The following is a 22,350-nucleotide window of genomic DNA, read 5'->3' as shown; positions in this document are numbered from 1 at the left end:
TTCTTCTTCTTCTTCTTCTTCTTCTTCTTCTTCTTCTTCTTCTCCTTCTCCTTCTCCTTCTCCTTCTCCTTCTCCTTCTCCTTCTCCTTCTCCTTCTCCTTCTCCTTCTTCTCCTTCTCCTTCTCCTTCTTCTCCTTCTCCTTCTTCTTTGTTGTCATCGTCTTTGTCTTCTTCTACAAGCCGCTTTGAGACTCCTTTGGGTAAAGAAAAGCGTCATGTAAGAACCAACTCTTCTTCTTCTTCTTCTTCTTCTTCTTCTTCTTCTTCTTCTTCTTCTTCTTCTTCTTCTTCTTCTTCTTCTTCTTCTTCTTCTTCTTCTCCTCCTTCTCCTTCTCCTTCTCCTTCTCCTTCTCCTTCTCCTTCTCCTTCTCCTTCTCCTTCTCCTCCTCCATTTTCTCCAGGGAACTGATTTCTGTAGGGTTTAGACAAGATATAATGCTGGAGGTTCTTCCCGGTCCCTCATAGCTGACATCCCTACTAGTGAGGCATGGCTGGGGCTGTTGTGGTCACCTCAGACGGCAAAATACATTGGACAAAGGAAAGGCAAGGGTGTCAGCGTGTGAATGAATTGACCAACAGTGTCTTAAAACAAATGGCACGGTGCAAAAAGAAAGAAAGCACTCCCAAAGAAGTTCCGTTTTCCTGAGTTAGGCCCAAGGCTGGCTGAGGTAATCCCCTCTAGACCTACCACTGGAAAAGGGAGAGGTAGAAAAAGAGTGAGCACTAGAAGGGAGCGACTCTAGAGACAAGGCATTCCTCTTTGGGCACTACAGGTCATAGGCAGCCCCTGAATTGTGCTCCGAAGACAGCCAGGAGCCAGTGAGGGTGATAAATTGCTGTCGTAATGGGCTGTCTCTTGCGCATAGGCGAGTAGAGCCATGCTCCGAGGCACATGGGTGTGTTGCGGAGAAACCAAATTCCCTGGTCACGGGCTTCTCTTGGTGTGATGGAATTACACGACATGTTCCCTCCAATTTATTTAGCGATTACCTTTTGTTTGATTTACTTGTACCTCTCTATCGACATTAATTTGTCAAGGTTTCTTGTGTGTGTTTGGCGTTCGGCGCCGGTCTCTTCAGAGAGCAGAGTGCCTCCCTCCGTGTTAGGCCAGGATCCAAGAATGAGGCCGTGTGATTTCAGGCAAAGAGTCGAGTGATTACTACAAGTCATTCTCCCTGACAGGCTGAAGAACAGCCTTGCGGGCCTTAAATTTCCCCGCAACTTTGGGAAGAAAAACAGAGTTTGTAGCTTGGAGTCCTGGCGAGAGAGGTTTTCGCTAGTATTTGGCTGGGAGATCACCAAGGGATACTAGAGTCAGGACACAGAGACAGGCTATGACGAACCACCCTGCCCTTGGTCGCCGTAAGTCCACTGTAGCTTAAGGCGACCAGATTGTCCCGCTTTTGGAGGGACATCTGAAAGTACCTGGCAAATTGCACTTATGTTGACATTTTAAATCATATATTACAATTCTATTTTTGCGTTCTATGCGTTCTATGAAACTTTTTGTTGCTCCATATAGACCAAATTTTTAATCAAGAACCGCCCCCCCCCCCAGTCCGTGGTGTTCCGCTTTACCAATGTTAAAATCTGGCCACGTTAAACTTGAGAGCCAAAGACCGAAAAGGAGGGCACGATTTGGTGGGTGGTTACATTACAGGGAAGTATCAGCAATGCCCTCTCTTGGGTCGCTTAGTGTTAAATCTTGCAATCCCCGTGTATTCCAGCTTGTGGTTCTGTAAGACAATGGTTCCCAACCTGCGGGCCGCGGCCTGGTGCTGGGCTGTGAAGGCCATGGCGCCGGGCCGCGGCTCCCTCTCCCCGCCCCCCCGCAGTAGAAAACTTCCCAGGCTGCAAGCTTGTGGCCCGGGAAGCTTTTTACTGCGGGAGGGCGGGGAGAGGGAATCAGGGCCGCGCTGTGCACTGCGCATCAGCGGCCGTGCCGTGCCGTGCATGCGCGATTTCGGCCGCGCATGGCGCATGCGCGATCTGCAGGCAGGGCAGCCTCAGAAAGGTTGGGGACCACTGCTGTAAGAATTAAAGCAGCATTAAACCGTTGCTGGTGGAAAGAACTGCTGTAGGCAAGGTGGATTTGCAGGATCCAAACCCATTCTGACAAAGCCAAGCGGAGCCTGGCTAGCCAGGCGTAGGGAGTGGCACGGATGACTTCCTTTCCCCACCCTGTTTCTACCCTTGGTGGGGATTTTACGGCCAAGTGAAGCCCTTGATTTTACTGTGCAGTAATAATGTAACATAAAAATTGTTATTGCTCATTATGGAAGAGATAGAACGCAAACGATGATATACACCCGTCTCAGAGGAAAGGGAGAGCGCTTCCAAATTATTTCCCAAATGGAGATATGCATATGCATTTATTCGGAAACGCTTAACTCGCCCCGCCTTTTGACGTCTGTAATGATTTTCGCTCCAGCCTCCTTTGGCATCAGTACTAAAAGCATTTATGGTGAATTTGCATGAGCTTGAAATCTTTGCGACATATGAGAAACTTTTGGTATTAGAGGGGAGGGAGACTCATGAACTGTTTGCTGCCCCTTTTAGTAACTGCTGCTTTGCAGGTGTCTGCTGTCAGGTGGAATGCCGAGCCAGCCTGATTGTGGGTAGGTGGGTGCGTGTGTTTAATGATCATATTAGCAGGACACTATGACCAAAGTTTAGTGTATACCCTGTTAAAGGTAATTAGAACTTTGCACCTATGCCAGGTTTTCACAACCCTGCAGCTTCTTTACATATATATACTAGCAAGAAAGCCCATTGCAACCAGGAATGCAATGGACGCTAGGACCCAGGGGACATCAGCAGGTGCAGATCTCTCTCTCTCTCTCTCTCTCTCTCTCTCTCTCTCAGCAAGCACCAGAGGAGGTATTGAGTGGCTAGCGTCCAGGGAAGGAGGGCGGGAGCTGTAGGGGCAGGGCCAATCAGGGTGTTGGTCCTATTATATATATATTTGTTAAATGCTTATTGGGTGATATGACCATATATGGTCATGTTGCCCCCATCCCCTGTCTCAAAATGGCCAATGATGAGCCTGGAGGGGGTGGGAAGGAGGAGGGCCCCAGGTGCGATTTTTCCCAACCATATTCTGCATGATCGCTTTTAATGTTGCAGGCTCAAATACACAAGAGGCTGGAAGTTTCATGAACATTTTCTCCTTCCCTCTGTTCAAAGCAGTCATACGCTGACCTGATTCTGACTGGGGCCACTGCACATGGGTAGAGGAACTATAAGACTCCCCTGCACATATCCCCTTTCCCTACAGCAGCTTGATGTGTAGTAGTTAGGAACAGCAGCCATCAATCTGGAGAGCTGGGTTTGATTCCCAATCTTCCTTCCACACAGAGCCAGCTGGGTGACCTTGGGCCAATCACAGTCCTGATGGTGCTGTTCTCACAGAGCAGTCCTTTCAGAGCTCTCTCAGCCCCACTTACCTCCCAGGGTGTCCGTCGTAGGGAGCGGAAGAGAAGGCAATTGTAAGCTGCTTTGAGACACTTTTGGATAGTGAAAAGTGAGGTATAAAACCCAACTCTTCCTCTTCTTCTTCTGACCTGCAGCGACTCTCCAGCAGTTGTCATTTGTTCCTTTGTTAGAAAAACTCCCCTTTCCCTTTTCTTGCTTGGTTCTTACAGCATCACACGTCTCCCTGTCCACTTTGGCAATCTTTAAATGGCGGGTAGATTCTGCCGGTTGGCTGATATTATCAGCTAATTGGAGCAGAGAAATACAAAGAACGAAAAAGGGGAAAAAAAGGAAATGCCTATTATTAAGGCGCCAACTCTTCTCACTTGGCAAAAGAGCGGGGCAAGGATTCTGGTAATTGTATCACGTGTGATAATTGCGCTGTCTCCTGCCTTTAGCTTTCCTCAAAGCCGCGTCTGGTATCCTTCATCTGCAGACATCCGATACCTGCTTTTCTTTGGCGCTCTCTGGCGCGGAGAGACACTTGATGTGCATCCAATTGCGTGCTTTTGCAGGCCGAGGGAGGATGCGGCCGCTGTCTCTCTGTGCGTGCGCGCCATTGAATGCTGAAGTGGATAACGTGCGCTAAATACTTTGTCAATATGTCAATCCCAGCCAAACGGGCAGCTCATTTCCTCTCGCTTTAGAGTGGCTCATTGTCTGTATTCTCCCCAGAGGGGTGGGAGGTGGGGGTTGAAGATGTCACTGTCACCTGCCAGTCGTGGCCCGCAGCCAGAGCAGGCTCTACGATGCGGAAAGTTGATGCCAAGCGGCCAGCTGCGGAGTTGACAAAAGGGCTGATGGTACGTGGGAGCCATAGCGGAAGGCAGGAATGCAGACCGTTATTCAGTGAATGGAAATGACGGAGCAGTCGTGGTGTAGTGGTTAGAGCACTGCACAACAGTCCGGGAGACTTGAGTTCGAATCCCCACCCTTCTCTCCCACCTCCCCTTTGTGAAGCCGGTTCCCAACCTGTGGCATAAGGCAGGGGTAGTCAACCTGTGGTCCTCCGGATGTCCATGGACTACAATTCCCATGAGCCCCTGCCAGCATTTGCTGGCAGGGGCTCATGAGAATTGTAGTCCATGAACATCTGGAGGACCACAGGTTGACTACCCCTGGCATAAGGGACTGATATGGTGCAACGAAATTCAAGGCAGATTTATTCTCAAGTTGTCCTGACTTTTATCAGAGAAACCCAGACGTTTGCCAGCATGCCAAGAATAGCCCTGTCTCTCTTCCTACGCCCCAGTAATTTCTTTCTGTACAAGGAAATGTCCTGGATTTTAAAGGCACTGGAATGAAAGAAAGTAACGCTTAGGAGGCAATCAGGCCAATGTGCCCCCTATTCCCCCCCTCCTTACTAAGTGGAGCTGAGCACCTCCTGAGCAGAACAGAATTGCTGTCATCTTAGAATAGGCAGTGGGCAATGCCAGACTCCGCATGGGTCCAGATTGCTGCTGAATGGCGCTTCCTGGGTTAATGACGTACGCTCACCTGCACCGCTTCAAGGGAGCTGGGCCTTTCTTTGCTCATGGCTACAGACTATGTTGCTGGCACTAGAATCATAGAATTATAGAGTTGGAAGGGACCTCCTGGGTCATCTAGTCCAACCCCCCGCACTATGCAGTGGTGGTACTTTGATTAGTAGTCAGGGGCTAAGCTAAGAGCCTAAAGTTCATATGAAAAAGCACTAAACTATTGGTTGCTTTTTTTTTTTTTAAGTTTAGCGGAAGATGAAATGTGGCGGGGGTTAGTGGAGTTTATAAAATTCGGCACGATGTCCCAAAAGCAGAAACAGGGAGATTTGTCTCCCTCTCTTGTGACATTAGAACTCGAGATCAGCCAGCGGAGATGATGAACGGGAGAGTCGGAAGATATATAGATATGTGTTTAAAATAATGCGCACACATCATTAACTTGGGAGATTTGCTGCCGCAGATTTGGTGATGGTCCTGGGCTTAGGTGGTTTAAAAGGGGCTGAGCGAAATTCCCAGCCTGCATTGAAATTGAGGGGATGTGGTTCCCTTAGTAGAGCTTCTGGCATGCAGAAGATCCCAGGTTCAATCCTCGGCATCTCCAGTTTAAAATGGACCGGCTGTAAGAGATGTGAAAAACCTCTGCCTGGGACCCTGGAGAGCTGCTGCCAGTCTGAGAAGACAACATTGACCTTGAAGGACCCAGGTTCTGATTCAGGATCAGGAGACTTCACATGTACACAGAAGATAGTAGCTCTTGGGCACAACAGCTAGAGGGAACCGTCATGTTTAGGGCTCCTTCTGCAATTAGAGGCTGTGCAGAAGGGTTACTGCCATTAAGAGCCACTTCTGGGTTTCTCGGAGTGTCGTTTAAAAATTTTTTTAAAGACATTTGAATGCCACCTTTCCATTTCAGAGTCCCCAAGGTGGAGAACAGTCCAAATATTAACGCTTATTTAAAAATAAAACAGTTCAGCACAACACAAACACGTAAACGGGAAGGAGGACCAACGAGAATCGTTGATAGATGGGGTAGCCGTTTGGCCACTACACTCTGTCGAAATTCTAAATGTGTCCTCAGACTCAATACCATCTTCAAGTATTTAAAAGGTGCCATATGGAGGCTGGAGCAGAGTTGTTCTCCCTTGCCCAAGAAGGACAGACCAGAACAAGTGGGATGAAATTAATTCAAAAGAAATTCCGTTTAAACCTCCGGAAGAAGTTCCTGATAGTCAGAGCGGTTCCTCAGTGGAACAGGCTTCCTCGGGAGGTGGTGGGTTCCCCATCTTTGGAGATCTTTAAGCAGAGGCTGGAGAGCCATCTGACGGAGAGGCTGATTCTGTGAAGACTCATGGGGGTGGCAGTTGACAGTGGATGAGTGATAGGTTTGTGAGTGTCCTGCATAGTGCAGGGGGTTGGACTAGATGACCCATGAGGCCCCTTCCAACTCTATTCTTCTATGATTCAAGAAAGTGTATGTTAATTTCCTCAAAGTGCCTTAAATGCTAGTGGGTGAAGGAAGCCATGTTCCCCCGTGATATTTGGCCAGTTGTGTACATGGATGTAATAATGTCCACATGCAGATCCTGGCATGCTTTGACTTTTCTCCACTTGGGCTCAGACATACACCTATGGTAACTGAAAATCCATTGGGCATCATGCCCATCAGTCTTTGTGTGTGTGTGTGTGTGTGTGTGTGTGTGTATTGTGTGCTGCCAAGTTCCTGTCATGTAGCCATTGCAGATTAAAGCCCGTATTCTGTGAGAAATGGTATTGGTGGGCAAAATGTGTGTTTGTTGGAGGAAGATGGGGGATGCCTGTATGAATCTCCGGCTTGGTGTTCTTAGCAATATTAGCTATTACAAAGCATCCTGGTGGACTTGAATAAAACAGCTTTGGACTCTTAATAAGAAATGCTTGTTCTGGAGAAGAGTATCCTAGAATTGTGACAGTTCCTTCCAATTTACCGTGAACCTTTGACCTCCAAAATATCCTTTCTAACAGCCTTGCAAACTGAAGGCCATGGCTTCCTTAATTGAGTCAATCCATTTCATTCTGGGGTTTCCTTTTTTTGGGGGGGGTGACTTCAACTTTTCCTAACATTATTGCTTTTTCTAGTGCGTTTTCCCAAGATGTAGGCCAGGGGTAGTCAAACTGCGGCCCTCCAGATGTCCATGGACTACAATTCCCAGAAGCCCCTGCGAGCATTCGCTGGCAGGGGCTTCTGGGAATTTTAGTCCATGGACATCTGGAGGGCCGCAGTTTGACTACCCCTGATGTAGGCCAAGTAGAATAGCTTCAGTTGAGTCATTTTGGCTTCCAGTGAGAGATCAGGCTTAAATGTAGTCTTTTCTTCCAGGAATACGTTCTAGAATAACTTCTGTCTTTGAACAACGTCTGCTACATTCAGGTTGGCTATAACAACTTGAACCCAAAAGTAGCTCACTGTAGAACCTACAACACACATACAACGGCAAACTGTGTACTCTGAAATTAATCACTGCTGAACCATAAAGTCTTTTTCGACAGCATTAAGAGCCGCTGAGTAGTGCTGCTTACCTTCCCCCCCCTGTTATCCAGCCAAAGAAAGACATCCTAAAACAGATGCGCAAATTTCAGATTCCTACATGTGATTTAAGAGCGAGCATCTAGTTACATGGTGAATGAATGCTTTCATAAAGCCCCTGAAAGAAGAGATGGGAGGGGGGGGGGGGAGAAGAGAAACAGCTGCTGGAAAATTCACGTGTCCGAAGTAGCTCATCAGGCTTTCTCAGAATATGGAAATGTCCTTTGTTCCACAATGGGAATTCCTGACCCTTTCGAGGTTCTTGGCTCTGCAGCCAGGTATTTCTCTCATGGATCTAGCAGTGAACGACAAACTTAATACCTTCAGACATAGGCACATGCATTAGATCAGGGGTGGTCAAACTGCGGCCCTCCAGATGTCCATGGACTACAATTCCCATTAGCCCCTGCCAGAGGGGATCTGATAACCATCTTCAAGTATTTAAAAGGCTGCCATGTAGAGCAGGGGTAGTCAACCTGCGGTCCTCCAGGTGTTCATGGACGACAATTCCCATGAGCCCCTGCCAGCGAATGCTGGCAGGGGCTCATGGGAAATGTAGTCCACGGACATCTGGAGGGCCGCAGTTTGACTACCCCTGCATTCGATTATTTGTCCCTTCACCTCCGATCGGTCCAGTCCTCTTATAAGTCTCTCCGGGAAAAGAATTTTGTTCTTTGCTGATGTGGTGCTGATTTTGTGCTTCCCTGCAAGCTTGCCTTCTTCTTGTTTTCCTTGGCAGTCGATCTACAAGCATTAGAATTGATTTGGGCATGGGTCTTTTGCACATCTGCCCTCCCTTGGCAATCTTGCAGTTGTGGAATCTTTTTATTTTCTTTTGCACATGCCTTGAATAAACAGCTTCATAGCACCCGCTTTTTATTCCTTGCACACGCATTTATCGATATCTCAATATCATGGCTGCATTTTTTAAAAGTAAAAATTAGTGATGTGTCAATATAACATTGGAATGATAGGTGAGGCAGGTTCTCTGTATTCCCAGCTTCCATTAAAAAAACAAGCAAATCTCTTGTTCCTATACTTGTGGAAATAGAAGGAAGCATAGCTCTACAAGGGAAGAGGCTAGAGACTTACTTTTTTGGAAAAATAAAGAAAGGATCTCAGCAAACATGCTTAACCTACCAAGAAGAAGAAGAGTTGGTTTTTATGCCCCACTTTTCATCAGTCAAAGGAACCTCAAAGCAGCTTACAATCACCTTCCCTTTCTCTTCCCACAACAGACTACCCTGTGAGGTTGGTGGGGCTGAGGGAACTCTGATTAAACTGCTCTGTGTGAACAGCTCTAGCAGGACTGTGACTAGCCCAAGGTCACCCAGCTGGCTGCATGTGGAGAAGTCGGGAATCAAACCTGGGTCTCTAGATGACCGTTTATGCACTGGAGGTTTCATGCCAAGCTGCAGGCTGGAGTTTTGGTCGTGGCAGGTTGCCCCACCTCTTCCTGCACCCACACGGGGGAGCATTTGGCCTGGTCCACCTCATCTGCCCCCCATTTGTGCTCCTGTGCAGGAGCTGGGGCAGTGAAGTTCCCAGTGCATAAACGACCGATTTTAACCACTGCTTTTAACCACTGCACCAAGATAACTCATTATGACTTCCATAGCTTGCTCTACACGGAAATTGCAGCTGGTGCAGAATGCAGCTGCTAGGTTCCTCGCTGGAACACCTTGGACGGCCCATATCCAGCCAGTGCTGAGGCAGCTGCATAGGTTGCCAGTTGCGTCCCGGAGCAAGTTCAAGATTCTGAAGTTAACCTTTAAGTCCATCTTCAGTCTGAGCCTCACATATCTGACGGACTGCCTATCACCTTATGCCCCTCTCAAGGCCTTGCACTCTGCAGGTGCTTATTTGCTGATGGTTTGCTTGCCTCTGCCTAGCAACCCTGACCTTCCTTGGAAGTTTCCTAAACGGGGCCAACACTGCTGATCTTCCAAGATCGGATAAGGTCTGTCGTTACTTCTCAGTCCTTACTGTGCCTTCCTTTTTATTCCTAGAAGGCCTCCCCAATTCCTCTATCAATGCGTATGAGTGAAATCAGCAGCTAGAGCAGGCAGTGAATCCCTCTGCAAACGTAAAACTTCAGTCTTGACGGAGAGGCGGGTATGCAGGGCTGAGGATCTCTCTGTGGTGCCACGTGGGGTGTGGGATGGGGGGGGGGGAAGAGCTGTGGTTGTCTGTGTGTGTTTTCCCAAGAAGCAGAAACGGAATGAAATACAGCACAAGTCTTCCGTCAGAATTTGACACCGATATGGATTCATTCCACAACCGTACACTAAATCTAGCCAAGGAAGACAGGTTGCTCTGAAGACCCCCAGCGACTAGTTCTTCTTTGGCGTGGTGGGCCACTTATGTTATTGGACTAAAAATGACCGTCTCTCTCCGGTGTCGTTTATGTCTTGCACATCAGGGCCGTAAATCTACGTCCGCCCTGTGGCTCTGCTTAGGTTTAATATTGTCATCAGCTTTTATTAGAGCAGATTCCCTTTACCCTCCCGCTGGGGATGGAAGGAGCTTCGGTTTTTCTTAAAGCTGGGATTCGGCGTGAGCTCAAACGTGACGGGGGAGGTCACGGCGAGCGCCTCTTCGCAGTTGGCCGGGTTGGTGCCAAACGTGAAAGAAGACAGTTTTTGGCTGGTATGGCTTCTCGGTAGGATAGCCGAAGAACGGATTAAAACTGGATCGCAACGATTTGGTTTGACTGAAATAAGCTTCAAAAGAAAAGGACAGAGTGTGCGATTTGTCATTTTTGAATTAAATGTACTTTACGTTCTCAGTCTTTGAGCAGAACTGCAGTTTTTATTTTTACCTCTGCTCGACCCTCTTAGAAGGAGGGACCTTTGTATTCAGAAGCAGGGTTGCCAACCTCCCTCTGGCGCCTGGAGAGGTCCTGGAATTACAGCTGATCTCCAGACTTCTGAGATCAGTTCCCATGGGGGAAAATGGCTGCTTTAGAGGGTGGACCTTTGGCATTATACACAGCTCATCTCCCTCCTTGAATCCCACCCTCTCCAGGCTCCAGCTACAAACCATCCAGGAATTTCCCAGTCTGGAGCTGGTAATTCTGTTCAGAGGCAGTAAAGGTCTGAGGGCCAAGAGGCCACATCAAGGGAAGGCTTTGGCCTCTCTGCCCTGCTTTTGGACCTCCAGAGGAACTGACTGACCACTGTGTGAGACAGGATGCCAGACTAGATGGACCATTAGTCTGATCCAGCAGGGCTCTTCTGATGTTCTTATGAAGGCTTCAGCCTCTATGCCCTGTTGTTGGCCCTCCAGAGGAACTGGCTGACCACTTTGTGAGACAGTGTGCTGGACTAGATGAACCGCTGTCTGATCCACCTGGGTTCATGCTCTTGGGTTCTTAAAATGTGTATCACTACACCAAGCTGACTAAAGTAGACATTTAGCCATTTTTGGTGGTCAGCAGCACATGGTTAAAAGAGCAATATCCCATGAATGTCTAGAGTTGGGCCAGTTAGTCACAAGTTTCATTTTTTCTGTGACCCTATTCATTGAAGTAGGAACTTTTCTTCAAAGCTGTGACTCAAAGGACATGGGGGAAAAATAGAAATGTTGCACTTCGGTTTGTTCAAGCCCTTAGACATGTCTTAGATGGAGCTGAGTAAAATCATCAAAGGATGGTTTGTAACGTTTCGGGGAGTTCTGGCGTCCTGATGTGAAGGCATGGAGAACAGCTCAAAGAAGCTTCCAAACCTTTGGCCGTAAGGAAGCCGTGTACTCCCTGAGTTTGGTCAGACAAGTTCAGGATAGCTCCTGGATTGGTCTAAGCTAGAGTCTTTTATGTGGCTTCCATCTGCCTGGTCTGTGGGATTGTTGACATGGATGAGGGAGAGCTTGCAGAGAACATATAAGGAACTCTACACAGTTCCCTGGATCCTTCATGTTGGTAGTGGAGTTACCAGGTCTTGTCCCCCTGCCTCCAGCCACCAATGGGGGATGAGGGGACGGGTTTCCGGATCCAGGTTGGGAAACTTCTGGAGATTTGGAGATGGAGCCTGAGGAGGACATGGACATCAGTGGGGTACAATCCCACAAAGTCTACCCCCCGAAGCATCCATTTTCTCCAGCGAGCTTGGCCGCTTGTAGTCTGGAGTTGAGCTGTAATTCCAGGCCGTGCTCAGGTCCTTCCTGGGGGCCAGCATCCTTAGTCACTAGCTTCCCTGAGCTGTCTCTTAGGAACAATCTTTTAGAGCAGGGGTAGTCAAACTGCGGCCCTCCAGATTCCATGGACTACAATTCCCAGGAGCCCCTGCCGGCATTCGCTGGCAGGTGCTTCTGGGAATTGTAGTCCATGGACATCTGGAGGGCCGCAGTTTGACTACCACTGTTTTAGAGCCTTCAAAAACTCCCCCTTTCAGTATCTAAGACACGGTAGAAACACAAATGACATTTCTGGAAAGCATAATGTGGAATGGAGGCATTTTTTTCAGCAATAACAGAAACCAAGACTTTCGGGGCTCTGCTGTCACTCGCTCACATTACTGCCAACTTGTTTTTCGTTTCCGCAAGCCACCGGGAGCAAAAACAAAAGCGGAGAGATCTCAACATTCCCCCTTGAATTTTATTAATGATAAAAGACACTTCCTTTGTGCAATCAACTCTGTGATAGTCGCCATTTCCTTTGTCACCCAAAGAGTCCCAATCTTCTTTGGCTCTGTCCTTAGAAGCAGTTCAACGTCCCAGTGAATTTCCCCTCCAACCCGTTGACTTTAATACGAACGGACCCTCTAAAAACCCTTCCGAATCTGTTTAGAACTCCCAGCCGGACCCCGGCAGATGCCAGGGCGAAATGGATGAGAAGCTCTAATCCGACTGCTGCTACGGGGACTGAGGTGGATCAATTATTTTGCCGCTAGAATTGATTGCTTTTCATCGCGGGGCCAAGTCTTTTGATGACATGTTTTGGAAGTACGAAACGAATCGCTTCGGTCTTATTAGAGCCACGGGTGCTAATCAGCGGGTAGCAGAGAGGCAACTCCTTTGCCAAGGCTGCCTCGGCTTCTGCTAATTCATTTGCAGCCGTCGCCATCCTGTAATTGCGTGCGGTGTTAACACGTTTTAAAAAACAACAACAGCAACAACGCAATTTTAATTCAGAGCTTATTTCTTGTTTGCAGAACAACAGCGTTTGGAAACCGGACTCGTGCGGAGAGTGCAGTTGCTATGGCGACGTTGTTGCATGCAAGGAGGTGGTTTGCAAAAACCCTCGGTGCAACTTTGGGAAGGTAAGTCCACGGAGGGATGCCCAGCCTGCAGCTGCATTGCTGTACTGCATTGAGAAGTGTTTAGACCAGTGGTTCTCAACCTGGGGGTCGGGACCCCTTTGGGGGGGTCGAACAACCCTTTCACAGGGGTTGCAGCAGAGCAAGCAGCTTGGCCGGGGTGGGGGGACACCACCCACACAACAGCCTTGCGGGGTAGATTGTGCTAGCCTAATCCCATAGAATCAATTCACAACTTGCATATTGGACGAGCCAGCCCGGGAGTGCCTGATTGCTACAGTACAATGGCCATCCAATATCCAGGATTGTGTGTCTGCAATTAAAATTGGCGATGCTCACTGAACAACTTTTTCCTGTTTAGGGGGAGGTGCTCCAGATCGCTCCCAACTCTTGCTGCCCAAAGTGCGTTTCACAAAGAGACGGAGTTTGCGAGCACCGAGGACAAATCTATGCGGTAAGGACATCGTTAAGCTGGGATTGCTTTGTCCTTGGCATAACCTTGTTGACTACCTGATGAGGCCCTGTTTTGACTCTGTGGAACAGCCTTTCTTAACCTTTTTCCCCATTGAGAAACCCCTGAAACATTCTTCAGGCTTCAAGAAACCCCAGAAGTGGCTCACTCATGCACATTATGGTTGGGAAGCAGAGCTGTGCATGTGCTTACCCAAGGCTCCTCCCCTTCCCAACCCCTCCAGGCCCATCATTGGCCGTTTTGGGAGTGGGGGCGGTGGCCTGACATGACCATATATGGTTATAAAAGGTAAAGGTATCCCCTGTGCAAGCACCGAGTCATGTCTGACCCTTGGGGTGACGCCCTCTAGTGTTTTCATGGCAGACTCAATACGGGGTGGTTTGCCAGTGCCTTCCCCAGTCATTACCGTTTACCCCCCAGCAAGTAAGCTGGGTCCTCATTTTACCGACCTCGGAAGGATGGAAGGCTGAGTCAACCTTGAGCCGGCTGCTGGGATCGAACTCCCAGCCTCATGGGCAGACAGCTCCAGACAGCATATCGCTGCCTTACCACTCTGCGCCACAAGAGGCTCATATATATATGGTTATATCATCCGATAAATGTTTAAGACACTTTTAAAAATATATTAAACATTAATGGACTCTCACCCATTTAGAAAACCCTTCCGTGGCTGTCAAGAAACCCTAGGGCAGGGGTAGTCAAACTGCGGCCCTCCAGATGTCCATGGACTACAATCCCCATGAGCCCCTGCCAGCGAACGCTGGCAGGGGCTCATGGGAATTGTAGTCCATGGACATCTGGAGGGCCGCAGTTTGACTACCCCTGCCCTAGGGTTTCATAAAACCCGAATTGACAAAGCATGCTTTGGAGAGATACTCAGAGTCCATCTTTTTTGTGAACGTAAGACCTAGTTATTTGGCTGCTCTGCCAGGTCAGGAGAAGCCGGGGTGTTCGGTGGCTGCCTCTCCATTATACCTGCAGTATTGCAGTAACCTGCATGACTAAATTCTTTGCCTGCCTCAGATTTTGTTTAGTTCTCGCGTTCAGGGAACTAGGTCACAGAAGCCTTACGGCGCTTCGCACAGGGCCTAAGCCAAAGTTATTGCTGCAAATTAACTTTTGGGCAGATACCCAACGATGCAAAGCGAACGGGCGTCTTTTCGCTGCCAACTGGGTCAAGCAGTTGAGCTTTAGCATTCTAGCTTGAAGAAGCTTTGGGTCACTTTTTGCAAGAGCCCATGCATTGCGAGGCGGTTGGGAAGGGGTTGGGAAGAGACCGTTAATCACTTCTTCTCCTCGTTCAGTATTTCTTTCCAGTTTGTAGAAAAGAGGAATGCTAGGGCTTGCTGGGCTGGAGGCCAGGATGCATATTCCCGAAACGTTGCAGCCCGATTTGTTTCAATTCAACCCGCCTTGTTTCGTTTTTACTTTTCCCCTGTGAGAGTCGGACCTTTGAATTACGGTTGCACCATCTTCCGTTTCCTCTTACGGAATTTGTTCTGATAAAACGCCCACCACTCTTAATGCTATTTTTATGCCCATTGTGAAAGCTGGCGTATAAATAGCATGAAAGAAGCAACGAACCCGTGACAAAAATAGCCGCAAAGAAAACGCTCACAATTACAATAAACCGAAAAAAAGAGCTCTAATTTCCACGGGGGATATTTCCAGGAATCAGATGTAGCTCTCAGAAATGGACTTAGCCCTGTATATATTATTAATTTGTTTTCCTTGGCTGTGAATAACAAGAGTTGTGGATTGGGAGCCACCCGCTGACAAAGGCCTCTAGCTACTCAGTACCCCTGAGCCTCTGTTGACAGGGGCCCATGGAGATTGTAGTCCATGGTTATCTGGAGAGCCACACTTTCCCCACCCCCAGCATAGAGTCAGTTAAAAGAAAATATGTGTGTGTGTGAGAGAGAGATAATCAACCTGGTAAACCCCAGAGAGCTTAGAATATCTTGGAGAGGCATATTTGATTTGGAGGGGAGGGGGGAGAAATTTCCCAATATTCCACCTGTCAATTGCTGATGCATCACAACAGACTTATGACCACCCCAGCAAGGGTCTTTCAAGACAAGCAAGAATGAAGGGTGGTTGGCCATTGCCTTCCTCTGCAGAGTCTTCCATCGTGGTCTACCCCCAAGTACAGACTCTGCTTAACTTCCGAGGTCTGACATGTTTGGGTTATACCATGCTCCCTTCCTTCCCCATCCTGACCATAAAGAGGAGCTCGGTTTGTTTAGCCCGGAGAGGAGACGACTCAGAGGGGATCTGATAGCCATCTTCAAGTATTTCAAAGGCTGCCATGTAGAGGATGGAGCAGAGTTGTTCTCTCTTGCCCCGGAGGGACAGGCCGGAACCAATGGCATGAAATTAATTCAAAAGAAATTCCATCTAAACATCCGGAAGAAGTTCCCGACAGTCAGAGCGGTTCCTCAGTGGAAAAGGCTTCATTGGGAGATGGTGGGTTCTATATCTTTGGAGGTTTTTAAACAGAGGCTGGAGAGCCATTTGACGGAGAGGCTGATTGAAGGCTCAAGGGGGTGGCAGGTGACAGTGGATGAGCGATTGGGATGTGAGCGTCCTGCATAGTGCAGGGGGTTGGACTGGATGACCTAGGAGGTCCCTTCCAACTCTATGATTCTGTGAGATCTGACATTTCAAAAACTCAAAAAAAGTTACAATCTCTTACTACCGGATTGCATCCATCCTATTGTTGCTTATTTCACTAATGGGACTGCTAGACATCTCTGACGGAAAGGATATTTTTACCAAGGGGCATGCCTTGCCATGAATGAAGAGACACGGTAAACACAATAAAGGTTTAAATGTATTTACCAGCCTTAAAGCCAGTTTGCATTTTCAACATTTGTTCAGGAACATTATAGGAACACATGCAAACTTTAAAATATATGACCTGATTTCCCCGGATTTACTTCCCTCCTGGGTCAAATAATGAGGGAAGATCGATGCGGAGAGCGGCCCTCATGTTTTCTTCCCTTGGGCACTTTCCCACAGTGAGCTGTTATGTCTCCTTCTCTCTCATCTCTGTTTCTCCCTGCAGCATGGGAGCGCATGGGCTGACTCTGGATGCACAACCTGCTTTTGTGACAGTGGGAGTGTTGTTTGCACCCCCAAGCCGTGCCCTGATCTTTCTTGTAAGAGGAGAGAGGTGGAAACCCTTGGTCAAGGAGAGTGCTGCCCAAAATGTGTGGGCAGTGGAGGTGAGCCTGTGGAAGGGGAGGGCCATGTTTGCTGTTCTTTTTAAATATATATATAAGCAAATGAGACATGTCTGGTCATGTTTTCCCAGTGTTTTGTAAGTCACTTAGCAGCCAAGCCCCTGACTCCAACTTTGAATTAATTTTATTAAAAATGTTTTTAACCTTTTGCCTTTCCAAGGAGCTTAAGTTGGCTCAGTGGCAGAACCTCTGCTTGGCATGTAAAAGGTTCCAGGTTCAATCCCCGGCATCTACAGTGAAAAGGACCAGTCAGTAGTTGATGATAAAGACCTCTGACTAAGACCTGGAGAGCCATGGAGGGGGGATGTGGCTCAGTGGTGGAGCCTCTGCTTGGCCTTCAGAAGGTCCCAGGTTAATTCCCTGGCATCTCCAGTTCAAAGAACCAGGCTGTAGGCGATGGGAAAGACCTCTTGCTGAGACCCTGGAGATATATGGAGAAGGACCATGACTCAGTGGCAGACCACCTGCTTGGCATGTAGAAGGTTCCAGGTTCAATCCTTGGCATCTCCAGTTCAAAGAACCAGGCTGTAGGTGATGGGGAAGACCTCTGGCTGAGACCCTGGAGAGCCATGGGGAGGGGCCGCAGCTCAGTGGTAGAGCATCTGCTCGGCATGTAGAAGGTCCCAGGTTCAATACTTGGCATCTCCAGCTAAAAGGATCAGGTAGGAGGCAATGTGAAAGATCTCTGGCTGAGACCCTGGACTTGGAGAGCCACTGCAGTTCTGAGTTGCAGTATTGGTCTTGGTGGACCAAGAGTCTGATTCAGGATAAGGCAGCTTCACTTCTCGGACTTTTGGCTATATATTAAATGGAGTTTTGGAACTGGGATTATTTTATTATGGGAGCCAGTAGCTAGAAGTGGCAGCCTCTAACCTGGAGAGCCGGGTATGATTCTCCACTCCTCCACATTCAACCAGCAGGGTGAATTTGGGCCAGTCACAGTCCTCTCAGAGCTCTCTCAGCCCCACCTACCTCACAGGGTGTCTGTTGCAGGAAGAGGAAGGGAAGGCAGAATCATAGAATCACAGATTCATAGAGTTGGAAGGGGCCATACAGGCCATCTAGTCCAACCCTCCTGCTCAAAGCAGGATCAGCCCAATGCATCCTAAAGGCAATTGCAAGCTGCATTAAAAGGCCTTTGGGCAGTAAAAAGTGAGGTACAAAACACAGCTGTTCTCCTCTTGTGAAAGCAACTTCATTCAAAGCAGTGGAACCATTAAGCTGCATGGTACAGCACCGGCTCCAGCACTATAAAACAGCACCACAAAAACAGCTCGGAATCACAGTTGTTGGAAGAACAATATACGCAGATCATCCCCAGGTGTGGAGTTAGCAGAAAGTCCTGCAGAAAAACCGTGCCCTACCTGTATTTCTAAAAACAGACCTCAAAGGCACACCTCTTGTACCTCTACAGATGGCTGGCCAAGTTTACAGATGGGGCTGCCAACCTCCAGGAAGGGCCAGGAGATCTCCTGGAATTAAAAGGACTCAGTTCCCCTCGAGAAGAATGGCTGCTTCAGAGGGCAGACTCTATGGCACTGAAGCCCACTGAGGTCACTTCCTTCCCCAAGCCTGCTCTGTTTTTATACCCCGCTGTTTACTATCCTAAGGAGTCTCAAAGCGCCTTACATTCACCTTCCCTTTCCTCTCCCCACAACAGACCCCCTGTGAGGGAGGTGGGGCTGAGAGAGCCCTGATATCACTGAAGAAGAAGAGTTGGTTCTTTTATATTGCTTTTCTCTACCTGAAGGAGTCTCAAAGCGCCTTCCCTTCCTCTCCCCACAACAGACACCCTGTGAGGTAGGTGAGGCTCAGAGAGCCCTGATACTACTGAAGAAGAAGAGTTGGTTCTTTTATACCGCTTTTCTCTACCTGAAGGAGTCTCAAAGCGCCTTCCCTTCCTCTCCCCACAACAGACCCCCTGTGAGGTAGGTGAGGCTCAGAGAGCCCTGATACTACTGAAGAAGAAGAGTTGGTTCTTTTATACCGCTTTTCTCTACCTGAAGGAGTCTCAAAGCGCCTTCCCTTCCTCTCCCCACAACAGACACCCTGTGAGGTAGGTGAGGCTCAGAGAGCCCTGATACTACTGAAGAAGAAGAGTTGGTTCTTTTATACCGCTTTTCTCTACCTGAAGGAGTCTCAAAGCGCCTTCCCTTCCTCTCCCCACAACAGACCCCCTGTGAGGTAGGTGAGGCTCAGAGAGCCCTGATACTACTGAAGAAGAAGAGTTGGTTCTTTTATACCGCTTTTCTCTACCTGAAGGAGTCTCAAAGCGCCTTCCCTTCCTCTCCCCACAACAGACACCCTGTGAGGTAGGTGAGGCTCAGAGAGCCCTGATACTACTGAAGAAGAAGAGTTGGTTCTTTTATACCGCTTTTCTCTACCTGAAGGAGTCTCAAAGCGCCTTCCCTTCCTCTCCCCACAACAGACCCCCTGTGAGGGAGGTGGGGCTGAGAGAGCCCTGATATTCCCGAAGAAGCAGAGTTGGTTCTTTTATACTGCTTTTCTCTACCTGAAGGAGTCTTAAAGCGCCTTCCCTTCCTCTCCCCACAACAGACACCCTGTGAGGTGGGTGAGGCTGAGGAGCTCTGAGAGAACTGTGGCTGGCCCAAGGTCATGCAGCTAGCTGCACGTGGAGGGGGAGTGGGGAATCAAACCCAGTCCTCGAGATTGCAAGCTGCCTGTCTTAACCACCACGGATCCCCGTAAGCATGCTTGCAATTGGTCCCATGTTCCAGGTGAGCTGCTGTTTCTTGCAGGGAACTCTTTAAGGCGAGATGAGCTATCTCTGTAATCTTCCGTGCTTATTTTGGTTCTCATAAACACACTTCCCAGAGGTGATGCCACCACAGGAAGAGGTACTTGAAGGCCTTCTTGTGCGGGTGCATCTCTTATTTTGCCTCGGGGAGGTATATTTATAGGATACGGCGAGCACAGAATTATTGCAAGGATGCCTGACTTTGCAGTAAGTTCCTCCTGCAAAAATGAAATTGTATTCTCATTAATTCTGGGATGTTCCTTGAACGCAGAGAAAAAAAACAACAACAACAACCCTCTGTTGCTTTCAAATGTTTGTTTAGAGGCTTGCTCTTTCGATGGCCAGATGTTCTCAGACGGTGTGGAGTGGCAACCCAGCCGGTGTGTGAGATGCACTTGTCGGAATGCGACCGTATTGTGTTTTACTGCGGTTTGTCATCCTGTATCCTGCAGCCAGGTAAGATTATAGGCCTGCTGTCAACCTCTTTGCATTGCATGCGCTTAAAATGTAGTAAAGACAGCCATCCTGTCCCCTCTCCACCTCCTCTTCTCCAGGCTGAACATCCCCAAGTCCCTCAGCCTCTCCTCACAGGGCTTGGTCCCCAGGCCCCGGATCATCCCCATCGCTCTCCTCTGCATCCTCTCAATTTTGTCCACATCCCTTTTGAAGGGAGGCCTCCAGAACCACACACAAGACTCCAGATGCAGTTTGACCAATTTTGTGTACAGAGGGATGATGGCATCTTGTGATTTTGATGTGATGCCTCTGCTGATGCAGCCCAGGACGGTGCTGTTAAAAGATTTTCCCTTGAGATTATCCTGTTAAAATGAGAACGTAACCTCATTCATTCTGGAACATTTCCCAAAGACAAGCCATGCCTGGACATCTTTCTTGGTACCCGCCAAGTGTTTTTTTTAGGAAGTGGGTGGGGCCACATGGAGCTTTTGCTCAGCATGGCTTCTGGTTGGCCCCTGGAGATCTGTTTGGCTGTGCAGATTTTTTGAAAGGTTGCTTCAACATTAATTGTCACCACTGCACAAGGGCCCTCACTTTTGTGGTTGGCTCCGCCTCTAGTGGCAGCCATGGTGTGGGTGGCTCCACCTCCAGCAGTCACCATTTTGTGCTTGCACCCAATACGCTGTGTCAGAATTTCATGGGTGCTTCCCAGTTCAGAAAGGCTGGGTTCAGAAGCTGCTACTTCTAATCTGGCGAGCCGGGTTGTTTCCCTGCTCCCCTACAGGCAGCCAGCTCGGCGAATTTGGGTTTGCCACAGCACTGATAAAGCTCTTCTGATAAAGCTCTCTCAGCCTCACCCTTACCTATCGAGAAAGCCAGCGTGGTACGGTGGTTAACAGTGGCAGTTCCCAGTCATGAGAACCGGATTTCATTCCCCACTCCCCTTCCACACAGAGCCAGCAGGTTGACCTCAGGCTAGTCACAGTTCTCTCAGACCTGTCCTCACAGAGCAGTTCTCTCAGAGCTCTCTCAGCCTCACCTACCTCTGCTGTGCTGGGGAGGAAGGGAAGGAGATTGTAGACCACTTTGAGACCCCTTCGGGTAGAGACAAGCGGGATATACAAACCAACTCTTCTTCTACTATTGCCAGTAAAAGAACAAGAATTCTGGGGTATACAGAGCAATGCTATGCCAGGGTTTTGTTCAGTGACCTTTGAATCCAAGCGGGAAGGTGATTGTTCCCTTCCCCCGCTACGTTTGGGACCAGTTTTGTTCCTCAGTGTGGAGCGCAGCAGAAACGCTGCCGGATGACCTGCGCTGAATTTGCTGCCTTACCGTCGGTGTCGAGGGGCTGGTGTTTTGTGCTCCTCAGCACATTCTTGTGTTATATGCAGCCGTACAGCTCCCTTGATGTGGGAGGTTAGTCATCGAGGGTCGTAACGGAAACTGGCATGGCAAACCTCATCATCTTCCCATCGTAAAATATCCCCCCCCCCTCCGCACACACTTTTAACGCTCCCCCACCTGCATTTTAAGAAGCCAGGTGTTCGGTGACTAATTCCAGCTCCAAAAGGTTAGCCATGTTGGTCTGAAGTAGCACAATAAAATCAGAGTCCAGTGGCACCTTTGAGACCAACAAAGATTTATTCAAGGCATGAGCTTTCGAGTGCAAGCAAAAATGGTCCCTTGGCGTGTTCTCTTTTACATTTTTAAAAAAGAAATTGTACTCCTGTGATACGAGCCTCTTGTGGCGCAGAGTGGTAAGGCAGCAGAAATGTTGGCTGAAAGCTCTGCCCATGAGGCTGGGAGTTCGATCCCAGCAGCCGGCTTTCATCCTTCCGAGGTTGGTAAAATGAGTACCCAGCTTGCTGCTGGGGGGTAAACGGTAATGACTGGGGAAGGCACTGGCAAACCACCCCGTATTGAGTCTGCCAAGAAAACGCTAGAGGGCGTCACCCCAAGGGTCAGACATGACTCGGTGCTTGCACAGGGGATACCTTTACCTTTATTCCTGTGATAAGGGAGTTTGAGTGCATGACCAGACGACACATTCAGGAAAGCTAATACAGAAAAGAAAGCAAGTACCAGGGTGGGATGGGAGGAAGAAAGAAAAATCTCTTTCTCTTTCTCTGTGTAATAATAAAATCAGACTCAGGTAGCACCTTTGAGACCAACAAAGATTTATTCAAGGCGTGAGCTTTCGAGTGCAAGCACCTTGAATAAATCTTTGTTGGTCTCAAAGGTGCTACGGGACTCTGATTTTATTGCAATTCCAGCTCCTTCCTCATCGGAGAGGGCGAAAATAACATTCTCAACCTTGTCTTTGCTCCCTAAAACATTAAAACGCTTTGCTGCCGTTTGTAGCTTGACGGAGAGGAGCCTCACAGATTCGAGGGAGATCCCGAAAGATTTCTGTCCCTCCTCTCTTCTTCAAAGGGCTGTTATCGCACAGTTGATCACCCCGATGTTTAATCAGCCCGGTCATTAGAACACCGTGGAACTTTGAAGACTTATATTGTTGACTCAGGCAGGGTGTGAATAATCAGGCCTGGAGGTTCAGCGTTAATGCAGAGACAGCAAATAAATCCCCCTTTAGCTAATTTTGAGAACGTTTGATAGATTTCCTAACAAGAGGCTCTAATGGAA

General features: G+C 48.5%; 1 protein-coding gene across 3 annotated transcripts in view; it reads left to right on the top strand.

The window, feature by feature from the left end:
• Window positions 1–22,350, top strand: part of FRAS1 (Fraser extracellular matrix complex subunit 1) — a 282,626-nt gene that overhangs the window by 84,043 nt on the left and 176,233 nt on the right. For all 3 annotated transcript variants that reach the window (XM_077301093.1, XM_077301092.1, XM_077301091.1), the window contains exons 3-6: window positions 12,669–12,776; window positions 13,135–13,227; window positions 16,313–16,472; window positions 19,571–19,704. In XM_077301093.1, coding sequence (XP_077157208.1) covers window positions 12,669–12,776; window positions 13,135–13,227; window positions 16,313–16,472; window positions 19,571–19,704 — 495 coding nt within the window. The remainder of the gene's footprint in view (window positions 1–12,668; window positions 12,777–13,134; window positions 13,228–16,312; window positions 16,473–19,570; window positions 19,705–22,350) is intronic.

Source organism: Paroedura picta, chromosome 10, assembly GCF_049243985.1.
Source record: "Paroedura picta isolate Pp20150507F chromosome 10, Ppicta_v3.0, whole genome shotgun sequence".
Classification (NCBI taxonomy): Eukaryota; Metazoa; Chordata; class Lepidosauria; order Squamata; family Gekkonidae; genus Paroedura; species Paroedura picta.
The sequence above is the reverse complement of the archived record's forward strand: the minus strand, read 5'-3'. Positions and strand labels throughout refer to the sequence as shown.